We start from the raw sequence: 13446 nt of genomic DNA, 5'->3' as shown, positions 1-13446 counted from the left end.
ACAGAAAAATAAAATAATAAAAAAAAACACATGCGGTGATTTGAGATATTTTAAGATTTCATTTCACAATCGAATGAATATACTCACACCACCAGACAATATTATATTATACATAGTCGTATTTAAAGTGTTGTGCGTAAGTAACACAAAACGATACGATTACAATAAAGAAATCTATACCCACGCAAAGTTATAGAATATTTTTCAATAAAAAATATTTAAATTTATCTAATTTTTTGTTTTCCTTTTCATTCTTTACAGCTACAACTAAATAAAACTCAGTGATTATGTGTTTACTCATTTACTAAACAAAAGAAAATCAAGTAGATTTTTTTGTTTGCAAGTAAAGCAGGTGAAATTGATATTTCACTTCAATTAATTGTCCGGCATTAGCTTCAACACTATGCTACAACATCCCGCCACAGATTTCTATGATTTGGCTGCAGCGAATGCTGCCGTGTTGAGTTCACGCCAAACGCCACCTTATAGTCCGGGCGGCCTATCAACGGCCGGTTTAGCCAACAATAATAATAATAATAGCACAAGCAATAATAACAATTTGGATATGTTGTCGCATAATGGTAACGCCAATACCGTACCGGGTTCTACACATTTAGGTAATCAGAATGCAAGTACAAATGGTGGCGCCAGCAATGGCGCTAATGGACGAGAGTCATTGCCCAGTTTTGGTTTTACCCAGGAGCAGGTGGCGTGTGTATGTGAGGTGAGTTGTATGAAATAGAATTAATAAAATTAAGCATGAAAAATTTTGGTTTACCTTAAGTAAAATAAGAAAAAAAAAATATGAAAATTATGCTTTAAAATTGAATAAAAATTTTGGTTTGCCTCAAGTAAATAACCAAGTTTTTATAAGGTAAATTTTCTATTGTTTACTTAAGGTAAAAAAAATAAGAAAATTAAGAAAAATATGCTGCAAAATTGAACAAAAATAATGGTTTACCTCGGGTAAATAATGTAAATTTACATAGTTTATATTATGTAATTTTCTTATTGTTTACTTAAGGAAAAAAATAAGAAAATTAAGAAAAAATATGCTACAAAATTGAACAAAAATCTTTGTTTACCTCAGGTAAACAATAGTTTACATAATGTATAGTTTACATAATGTAAAATTTTATTAAATACAGTTGCTATTTGAAAATGCTTTTTACATGCAAAACTGTTTTAAATTACTGAAAAAATCAATTGTTTACATGATGTAAATAATGTAAACTTTATTAAATATGCAAAATTTCTATATAAATTACTTTATATCAATAAATTATATCTGCATTTGAATTATTTGCCTTATTTACGGGGTGTAAATAAGGTAAATTACAGATGTAAACAAGTAAAAGCCCATATTTTTATTAATTACCTTATGTACTTGAGGTAAATAACTTAAATTTAAAATATTTACATTGTTTACATTATGTAAATTATATTTATTTAGGTATATACACTAAATTAATTTAATTTTACATTGTTTACCCGGTGTAAATAATGTATATTTCAATTTATTTTGTGTAAAATTCGTTTTCTATGACTTTTATTAAAAAAAATTTCATTTTGTCTAACAAAATTTCATTGTTTACCTTATGTAAACCATGTAAATAATAAAAATTCTGGTAAATCTAAAATATTTAGTTGATTTACTTAGGAAAAATAAGGTAAATAATGACCATGCCATTAATTTTCATTGTTTACCTAGTGTAAATAATGCATATTTCTATTAATTACATTGTTTACATTATGTAAATTACGTATTACGAAATAAAACAATACGTATACCAAGTAAATAATAAAAATTCTGATAAATCTGAATTATTTTTGAAATATCAGGTAAATATTGATTGTTCTAAAACTTTACATTGTTTACATAGTGTAAATAATGCATATTTACATTGATTTACATTGTTTACATTATGTAAATTACATATTTCGAAATATTATTTCATTATTTACACATTTTTTATGAAGTTATTTGAAATATTGTCAATTTATTAAATAAAATTTAATTGTTTACATTAGGTAAACAATAGAAAATCTGGTGAATTTAAAATATTTTGTTCATTTTCTTTAGGAATATAAGATAATTAAAGACTTTGCTAAACATTTACATTGTTTACATGGAGTAAATAATACAGATTTCAATTATTTACATTGTCTACATTATGTAAACAATGTTTTACTGCATCAAATACGTAAAGTATAACTATGATTGAACAGGGAAATAGTTTTTGGAACAAAAAAAATCATTTATTTACCTTATGTAAATAATGTAAACAATATAGAATCTTATAAATTTTTAATATTTTGTTAAGTTTTTTCTTAGGAAAATTAAAGTATATTGCAAAAATATACATTATTTACATGGTGTAAATAATACATATTACAATTATTTACATTGTCTACATCTTGTTAATATAAAATTCTTGTCTAAAAAGAAAATAGTATAAATTTTATTTGATAAATTGTCCATTGATTTAATAAAATGTAATTGTTTACATTATGTAAACAATATAAAATCTTGTAAATTTTCCACATTTTGTAATTTATTTTAGTAAAATAATGTAAACCTTGACAATACTAAAAATTTACATTATTTACCTATTGTAAATAATGCATATAACAATTGTTTACATTCTTTACATTATGTAATCAATGATTTATTACATCAAATACATAATATCTTACTATTATTTAACATATTATTAATTTACATAACAAAAATGTATTTGTTTACATTATGTAAACAATGTAAACAATATAAAATCTTGTAAATTTGTAGTATTTTATTAATTTACTTTATTAAAATAAGTTAAATAAGGACTATTCTAAAAATTTACATTATTTACCTAGTGTAAATAATGCATATTACAATTGTTTACATTCTTTACATTATGTAAACAATAATTTATTACATCAAATTAATAAATAATTACTATTTTTTAACATATTACTAATTTACATAACAAAAATGTATTTGTTTACATTATGTAAACAATGTAAACAATTTAAAATCTTGTAAATTTGTAGTATTTTATTAATTTACTTTATTGAAATAGACTAACAAATGACTATTCTAAAAATTTCCATTATTTACCTTGTGTAAATAATACATATAACAATTGTTTACATTATTTAATGTATTGTGTAAATGAAAAATTTGTAAATAATTTCATTTAAAACAATTTGCATTTTTTACATAGTGTAAATAATGTAGATTACATTAAGTAAATTAAGATTGTTTACATTGTTTACATTTAAATGTTATTTTTTAATTAAAAATTTATTGATTTTGAAATAAATTTAATTGTTTACATTATGTAAACAATGTCAACTATTATAAATATGGAAAATCAACAATATTTTAATATTTTTTAATAAAAAGGAGATAATTTAAGTATATTTAAATTGTTTACCCTGTTTACATTATGTAAAATAAGATTTTTTACATATAATTTCATTTAAACTTTCATTCTTAATTAAAAAGTTTTTAATTTACAAAGAAATTTAATTGTTTACATTAGGTAAATAAGAAAATCAAAACTATTTTAATAATTTTGATGTAAATTTTAAGAATTTACATTGTTTATGTCAAGTAAATAAATTTTATATTCATTGTTTACATTATTTACCTGGTGTAAATTAAGTTTTACATCTTAAATATGACATTACAGCATTTTTTTCTAATCAAGTTAAGAAATTCTGAAAAATCTTAATTCATTACATTAAGTAAACAAAGTAAAAAATAAAATTTTTTAAACAAAATAGTTGTTTACACCAGTTTATTATTTATATATATAAAAATAAATATTTTTTATATAAATTATTTTGTTTACACAATGTAATTAATGTATATTTTAATTCTAGACATTGTTTACATGAAGTCAACAATGTGTCAAAAGTGAAAAACAGCGTAGTTCAGTGTTTGGGGCAAATGATCTTGCAATTGCAAAATGACGTAGCTTGTGTTTGCACCATTGAGTCTTTGTAACATTAAAATTGTCAATACTTGTTTGCTATGTGTATTGGCATCACTGACTCTCGCTCTCTCTTTTTCAATATGGCGAATTTGCAAAAACAGAGAAAGTGCAAACAAGATGTTGCCATATTTTTGCTTTGTAAACTTGTTTACATGTGTATTGTGTTGGCATCACTAACTCTCGCTCTCCCTTTTTCAATATGGCAAATTTGCAACACCAGAGCAAAAAGAGGGAAATAAATCAAGAACAACAATTAAGTTGTTAAGATGTTGCCATATTTTTGTAGATTTTAGCTTTTTGACAAAGAAAATGCATTAAAAATTCAATAAAAAAAGTTGCATTTGTAAGATTTTGCAATGTAAAACGAATAACTTTAAATTGTTTTACTTTACTTTTAGTAAAAGAAGTATTTACAACAATTACCATTTTTTAAGAGTTAATATCTAACAAATTTCATTTATTTTTTTTGTTTTCTTCTTTCGTTCTACTAGGTTTTACAGCAAGCTGGTAATATTGAAAGACTGGGCCGTTTTCTATGGTCATTGCCACAATGTGATAAATTGCAATTAAACGAATCTGTGCTGAAAGCCAAGGCCGTTGTTGCATTCCATCGCGGTCAATACAAAGAATTGTATCGATTGTTAGAACATCATCAATTCTCACCACACAATCATGCCAAATTACAGGCTCTGTGGTTAAAAGGTGAGTTAAACACAATAATAAATTAAACACTTTACTATTAAATTTATTATTATATTTTATATAAAACGGTTTACATTTAATTTTATCTTTATTTTTTATTAAATTTAACAGCTCATTATGTGGAAGCCGAAAAACTGCGTGGAAGACCATTAGGTGCTGTGGGTAAATATCGTGTTCGTCGTAAATTTCCACTGCCGCGCACAATTTGGGATGGTGAAGAAACAAGTTATTGTTTTAAGGTACAAAATTTCGTTCATTTATTTAATACTTTTTTTTTGGATTGGGGAATCCACATAACATTTTTATGTTTAGGGGAGTGAAAAAAAGAAAAAAAACTTCATACCAGCAGCAGCAGAAACATTTTAAAAGAAATCATAGTAATGTTTAATGTATGTTTTACACATGATAAGTAATGTTACATTGATGGGAAAATTTTATTTTCAAAAATTACATTTTTGTAATTTTGTTATTAATTCAGGCTAGAGTTGTTATGGTATATAATCGCCAGGGGTTGTAAGATTCACATGTTTGTTTTTGGCAAATCTTATCTTGTGTGTGTGTTTTTGTAACGAATTTTATAAAACTTTTTTTTATTAAGGTTTCATTTGATTAAATTAGTAACAATTTGTAAAGTTTGTTTACATATTCAGAATTATTAATTTGTGATTTCTTTTTTTTTAGGAAAAATCTCGTTCAGTTTTAAGAGACTGGTATGCGCACAATCCTTATCCATCACCGCGTGAAAAACGTGAACTAGCAGAGGCTACGGGACTGACAACAACACAGGTGAGTTAAAAAAACATTCCACAAAGGTTTTTTCAATTTAAATAATAGTTTCCAAAGGTTTGAAAATGAATTTATCTATTTAGTTATAAACAAATCTTGAGATTGTTAAAAATCGCTAAATCTAGTATGAAACCCGCTAAATTTCCTACACTGCTTTTCATGTTCCTCTTTTTAAAGATGGCGGCTTAGAGAATTTAAGAGAAAGAGAAGCTTTTGTCATAAGCAGTGATGCCAAATATGCGTTTTTATACCCATTAATGGTATAAGTTAAGTATAAGTTTGACATTCCGTTTGTAATTTATCAAGTTTTCTTTAGCGATCCCATATATATTGCGTATCGTTATAGCTGGCGGAGTCTATTTAGCCATGTTTGTCTGTCTGTTGAAATCAACTTCCCCAAATCACTTAGATACATGATTAATATATCAATATATCCGCTATTGTCCAACTTAAGTTGCTATTTAAAATCGGTCCAGGCAAAAACGGCCACTACTTCAATTTTTTCACTAATTTTTTTTCAACATTTTCTATATTAGTCTTCTTATTACAATATTTTACAATATCTATTATGTCAAGTTCTTGACACATTTTTTTTTTTTAAATTCCTTTCAATTTATTACAAAATCTAATAATTACATACAAATATTTTTAAACCAATTGACTGAATTACCACAAAATGTCAACCATAACACATTAAAATTTCTTTTTGAAATATGAAATTTTTGAAAATAAAATCTGTCATTAATCATTTAAAACAAACAAATTACTTATTATTTACAGGTTTCTAATTGGTTCAAAAATCGAAGACAAAGAGATCGTGCAGCGGAACATAAAGAGTAAGTAAAAGTTTTAAAATTCTTAAATAATAATTTCAAATATTATGAAGTCATTTAAAGGTTATAAACACTATTTTTTGAAGAGTAATTAATCTTTTTTTTTTGTATTTAAATGCATTTCTACATATGTTTGACAATCAAAGAAATTATATTATATTTTTGTAACAAAAAAAAAAAAGAAAAATATTTTTAACAAGGTGAAAATTAATGATTTTACAAGTGTATATAAATATTTATATAAAAAAAATATGTCAAGGTTTTCTTGTTTTTTTAAATATAATATACAAAAACGTTTCAATACTTTTAGCTGTTGCTTTAAAAATAAATTGAAAATTTCTTATTTTGCATGGAAATTTTACACAAACAATTATATGCGATGCATTTAATAATAAATGAAAATATTAAATAAATGAGACAAAACATTTTGCCAAAAAAGAATTATATAGAAATGTGTACTCGTTTGTATACAAAATTTTTGTTAAATTATTAAAAATAATAAAGAAAATTTTGTAAAATAAGCAGAGTTGTAACAAATAGGAAGAAAAAAGGGGGTTCAAGTAAAAAAAAGTATTAGTTTGTTAAGCTGATAAATTTATGTCAAGTATAGACAGGCAATATTACCCGGTTGCTATTTTTCGTACTTTTAGGGAGCAGAGTTGAGGTTTTTCGCTTGGTATAACACAGGGCTGCATTTTACAGGCAAATTAGATAAATGTCAGAATGAAATTCAATAATTTAAGAATGATTTGTTTAATTTAAGCTATTAACCACTGCCCCTTTTTTTGGCCCCATTTTATGTTTATTATTATTCATTGTCTACTGTCCCATGGCAGCAATTATAATTTTAACAAACAATTAAAAAATATTAATGAAACATAAGGTTCCAAATTTTCTAAAAACAAAATTTGTTGTGTTTTAACGCCTTATGTCTTTTTTTGAAAACAAAAATATTTATTTCTTTAATAAAATAACAACAATGAACACATGCTTGGACATACAATTAAAAAACAAAACAATTTAAACAAAATTATAATTTCAAAATCTCAAACATATTGAGACATTGACTTTGGATAAAAACACTTTTAAATTTTTAAGTGTTTAATTTTAAATAAAAAAAATAATAATTCAAAGGACTTTTGTTTTTACAAATAACTCTTTAAATATTTATTTAGTTTTTTTCCAGCTGTGTGTAGGGACTTTATCATTCTAACAGACTTTAAAACCTTCCGCCTTATAGCGACCTCTTTAAAATAAAAGAAATTATCATTTCAAGTGTTTATTTTGTCCAACAGAATCCTTAGCACACATATGTTTTGGTATTTATTTAGTTAAAGTCAATTTTCATTAAGCGCCATTTGTTTTTAAAGTCCTTAGCAAATAAATAGCAGGCTTAAAGTAAAATGTAAACAAAGCCAAGCAAGAGAGTGAGAGGAAGAGAGGGGACAAAACAAATCTCATATAAATGCATGCATGCATAAATGTATGTATGTTTGTTGCTATAGTTTATTTACCTACCAATTAAAACAACCATGTGTTTGTTTACCATACTTTTTCTTGCCTTAAAGTTGCCAATTAGCTTTATTTTTAATGAAAATTAAAGAATTTTTGAAATTATCTTAAAAATTTCTGCATTTCATAAAGATTTTATTTAGAAATTCATCAAAATTTTATACAACTATAAATTAAACTCATTAGGCTTGAAATAATAATTTCTTATCGATTTTTTTTGTTGTTAGTATACAGAAATAAAATTTTATTTCAAAGAATTTGGCTTTATTAAACATTGAAACACAAAGCAAAAACACATAATAAACAAAAAAAAAAAAAAGCATGGTATAAAAGAAGACAACAAACAAAGATATCAAATTACATACAAAAAATATTAAAAAAAAAATGCAAAAGATAATCAATAGAGTAAATGATGAAGAAGACCTTTTTTCAAAAATAAAAAAAAACTGTTTTTCAATTTTGTTTTCCAACCAAATACTCGTTTTTTAAAGAACAACTCAACATAATCTTAAATGTTCCACACCAAAACATCCAAGGACAAGTTTAAACCAAAGACAACAACCAAAAAGTGACAAGTATGTCATATAAAATATTATGTATGTAGCGAGCTGTGGATTTATTTTAAAATCCAACAGCAGAAGAAGAAAAAAAAATTATGATAAAATAATAAACATTAAAATTAAGTAGAAAAACTTATTTGTGTCACATTAAATTTATATAAACAACGAGAAGATTTTATACCCTTAAACTAAGAAACCATGTGGGTGGTCAGATTATTAAGACTAAGAAGTATAAGTTTTAAGAGAATTTCATTTATAACTAAATTGTATACAAAATAGTTATTGAAGTGGAAATAATTTGAAAAAAAAAACGGTTTTTTTGGGAACATGTTTGTGAAAAAAGGTATATTTAGGGTTTATAGAAGATTTTAAAGCAGCAATAACTAATAACTAAATAGGCCAAGGACCTGTAAGAAAATTTTAAACTTCTAAGTGGCTGCTTATGACTCATAGTTTTATCTATTTAACATTTTCTTTTTAGACAATTACAAAATTAGAAATTTATAAACAAATTACTCATAATAATCACACATGCGAGTACTGTTTTTGTTTTCACATCGTTTTTTCTACTAATACATTCTCACCACTTAGGTTTCTGACAACTGAGTTAGGTCTTTGACAGATGAGTTTCCGCTCTATGATTGAAGTTTTCTATCTATTCGCTTCAATTAGAGTTTTTGACAATTGAGTTAGGTCTGTGACAGCAGAGTTTCCGATATATGTGTATTATTCAATGCTCTTTAATTGTTAATATTTTGTTTTATTTTAATGTGCAGCAATTTCCTTTACAAAATTCAATATCTTTTATATTTTTTACTTTTAAAATATGATTTGAAACTTTTAATTTTAGGCAAAAATTCTTTGTTGCCAAAATTACTCTTTTTTTGTAACTTCCATCTTTATAACACTTAACAATTAATCGCCATAAAATTCCAATATAATTTTTACACATTCAAAACACAGAAATGCAGACAAAAAGGTTTAACAAGATAAAAATCGCTTAAATGACAAACAACAAAAAAACAACAAAAAACAAAGTAGTTAAAAATCCTGAAGGAAACATTTAAGCGCACACGAAACAATTTGTAATGAAACTTGTAGCAAAACTCAAAAAAAAAAAAAAACAAAAGACTTTTCAAAATAAAAAAATAAAAGACTTGTCGCCAGCTCTACACTGAGAGAATACATTTCTCGCTCTCAGTTTCCACAAAGTTATTATAGATGGCAACTGGCAGCTATCATTTTCTGTTGCCAAATTGCCAACCAGAAATTTTTGGTTGCCTTTTGGCATCGCAACTGAAGTTTGATTGCCATACATAATTGAACCATAAGTACGTTCGTAAATTCGCAAAATTCTCAAAATTTCCAAAACTTTTTGCATTCGATAAGAATGAGATGCTGAAACTGTAAGATTTTCCTGGAGTGTTACTCCCTAATTCGATTCGAAAGGAAATATTTTCGATTTACAATGTATTTAGCACACATTTTTGTTTTCGGATTGAGTTACGCAGTAACCGCCCTGTATTCCCATATACAAATATTTCTTTCACTGTTACATTTGTTCTCAAGAATAAAAAAAAAACCTACATTCGCTTTAAACATGCAATAAAAAGCACAAACAGAGAAAAAAACAAACAGCAAAACATTTGGATATAAAAATTGATTCACACAAAACGATTTAAGACACAGTTTAAGTCACCAGACAAACTGACGCAGTCTTAAAACCCCAATAAAATATAGACTGAGCTCAAAAAAAAAACAGAAAACATTTTATTACGAGTTTAACTGCAACTATAATACAAAACACAGCTTTTGTGGCACATTAATAAAACCCAATAAGCAATTTTTATAAGAATTTGCTTAAAAAATATTAAAGAAATCTGTAGAATTAAAAAAAAACTCGAAACAACTCTTTCATAGTGGAGAATGTCAAAAAATTAATAAATTCGATTGTATTTGCCTGAATTCGCCTTGGCCACCACCTGCTATAAATTCGCCTTGAACATAACCTCAAAAGCTTAAAGTTAAAACTCGCTGTCTTGTTTACACTTGTCTGAAGCAGGAGGGGAAAAACGCCAAGATGCCACACTTGCTGTCATGTAAATAATGCAAAGCTGGGATTTATTAATTTATAAATATTTACTGGGTTGGGATTTCTGTTTTTTTTTTTTTGTACAATTTTCAAACTTTGTATTGTCTGCTGTGTTGTTGTTAGCGTTACAATCATGGATAATTGTAAATTAGCAGACAACCATAAGACACACATATGGGCTTTACAGAAAACAACAAAAACACTTTATTCAGGCTGCTTTTCAATCTACTAAAGAGGCATTACAGTATTTTTAACACATCCAGATGATCTTTAACAGATTATGACTCAGTTTATTTGTGCAATAATTGTGGGGAAGGGAAAAAATAATACAATTTTACTGTATTGTTTAGAAATTTCAGACAAAAACATATTTATTACAAAGCACACAAGTGAAATTGTGAGAAAAGCTTTTTATTTATGAATTTTTAAATAGATTAGAACAAAAAAATTTAATAAAACAGAGCAACAACTAGTTGTCTGGCTTAGAGTCTTTAATTACAATATGTATTATTACATGTAAATTAACATTTCCATCTAATAAAAGTCTATTTTTTTTTTGTTTATTAAGTAGACATTTAGTGACTCTATGTTAAATGGTTAAATTTTAATTGATAATAAAACTCATAAAAACTGAAAATTTCCATATATTTGTTTAACAAATATGTCGAGTTGTTTTGTATAAAATTAAAAATTGACACCTTATTAACATTAAATGATTGATTTGTTTTAAATAACAACCGGTTTTAATAAATAAATTAAAAATTTAAATAAAATAATTAACAAAAACTTTAAAACTAAGGCTTTAGGAAAAAAATTAATTAAAATGGCCTTGAGAAAAAACGATTTCACATTCATGTTTAAAAAAAAAATCTTGTCAAAACTCCAAATATATTACAGCTTTTAACTAAGTGTCATTTTAAGGTATATCTGTCAATCTCTGTAATTTCTAAGTTATTTTAAATTTATTTCCCTTTTAATAAAACCATATCGATTTGAAATCTTTATATTTTAACCTAAAAATTCTATTGAATTTTCTTTAATTTTTATAGCATTTTAATTTTTATAGCTATTATCCAATAAAGCATAAACATTTAAACCTTTGTTTATTTTCTATTCTTTCTCTGTATTTCCACCTAAAACACCTTACAATACAAACAAAATCTTAAGGTTTTTTTAATCTGAAATCTCTTTTTAAACAGATGACTGCACACTATTAGATGGTTTTGAAAAGATAAAAATGTTCTACAGTTTTTATTGTAACACACTCATACTCATACATGTTGTTGTTGCTTTGAAAAGTGTCATCAAATCGTGTTCAAAACATAAATTTCAATTAAAACTATGTAACAAAAACATAAACAAGCATAAAAACAAGACAAATTTGTTTTGAAAACAAAAATTTGTATTAAACACAGACAAACTAAGATTTACAGATTAGATTTATTTTATTCAACACAACAACAAAACAAAATGTATTTTTATTAAAATTTTACAAGTGATTAAATGGTTTTTCATTTCATTGAAATTTGTTTAATCATTAATTTTATTAAACATATAACAAAGAAAGAATCTAGTCGATTGTCAATAAAGAGATGTGACATGTTGACATTGCAACGTGGGTCAGTTTATTATAGTGTGAAGCTTGCAGTGTGTTACAGTTAAGAAATTATTGAGTGGCCTTGCCAACTACTCTTTGTTTGAAGTGCCAAAGCAAAAGGAATATTAAATAGTCTTGTAAATAACATAATATTGCTTTGAAAACTTAATTTTAAATAAAGTTTAAGTTAACAATTAACAAATAAAGCTGTCTTATTTTAATTGTCAACAAATCTGCCTGAAAGTTTCAGTGCTACATTTAAAAAATTATTAACTGGATTTGCCAACTCTTTGTTGTTTGACAGCAGCAATAATATATTAGAACGTATAAGTAAAACGGTTTATAAAGTATTTTGAATTTCATTCAAAATATATTATTGAGATTAAGTGGTAAATTAAATATTAATTCAAGATTTAATTAATTTTTACAGAACAATTTTCTAGCTTCATGGCCTATTTACTATTTTATACTTATTATTACAAGAAAATCATAAAACTACTTTTTTTTATTAAACAAATTTGAGCTTACCTTGAAACAATTAATAAAATCTCTTCAAATAAGGCTGCATTTACAAAATGTTATTGTCAAAGAAGGCCTTAAAAGCTGAAACAAATAAAAATTAATTAAAACATTAGAATAAATAAAACAAAGTACTAACAAATTAATGAAAAATCATAGGAAAAATCTAGTAGCTAAAAATAGTATTAAATATTACAAAACAAATAGGACTTGTCGTTCTTTGCATTGCCAACTTTTTTATAAAATTTAGCAAAAAACGGAAGTGAAAGCTTTTAAAAATCATTTGAAACTACATTTTCTCTATAAAAATCTAATAGTTCCTAATTTTATTGCTTAATAATATCTAAAAATTATATTAAATGGTTTCTAAAGTTCTTCGCATTGCCAATTTATGCTAAACATAAGCAAATTCGAGAAAAATCATTTAAAAAGGTTTTTAAAATCTTTTTTTTTACATAAATATAATATTTCATAATCATATTATACAAAAATATTAAAAATGGGTATTATCGGTTTTTGCATTGCCAACTCATGCTGAAGATTAGGAAAATAATTTAAAAATTATTTCAAATTCAATATTCTCTGTAAAATTCCATTACTTTCTATTCGTTTTGTTTAATAATATCTGAAAACTTATTAAAAATGATTCCTATTGTTTTTCGCATTGCCAACTTATAATAAATGTGATATTATTATTGAAAAACTAATGGAAAATTATGTTTCAAATCTATTTTCTGTGCAATAATCGAATATTTTATAATCATATTGCATGATAATATAAAAAACAGTATCAAATATTAAAAATGAGTTCTGTAATTTTTTGCATTACCAACTCTTTTAAAAAAAATTATTAAAA

At 24.8% G+C, this 13446-nt stretch overlaps 1 protein-coding gene across 1 annotated transcript in view; it reads left to right on the top strand.

Moving 5' to 3' along the window:
• Nucleotides 1-295: 295 nt before the first annotated feature.
• The window catches only part of so (sine oculis), a 36646-nt gene continuing 23495 nt past the window's right edge, over nucleotides 296-13446 (top strand). Inside the window, exons 1-5 of the mRNA XM_065511107.1 lie at nucleotides 296-724; nucleotides 4481-4691; nucleotides 4803-4930; nucleotides 5373-5477; nucleotides 6258-6313. Of these exons, the coding sequence (XP_065367179.1) occupies nucleotides 404-724; nucleotides 4481-4691; nucleotides 4803-4930; nucleotides 5373-5477; nucleotides 6258-6313 (821 nt within the window). The 5' untranslated portion in view covers nucleotides 296-403. The remainder of the gene's footprint in view (nucleotides 725-4480; nucleotides 4692-4802; nucleotides 4931-5372; nucleotides 5478-6257; nucleotides 6314-13446) is intronic.

This window comes from Calliphora vicina, chromosome 5, assembly GCF_958450345.1.
Source record: "Calliphora vicina chromosome 5, idCalVici1.1, whole genome shotgun sequence".
In the NCBI taxonomy this organism is placed as follows: Eukaryota; Metazoa; Arthropoda; class Insecta; order Diptera; family Calliphoridae; genus Calliphora; species Calliphora vicina.
Note: the sequence above shows the minus strand (reverse complement) of the source record. Positions and strands in the feature narration are given on the sequence as shown.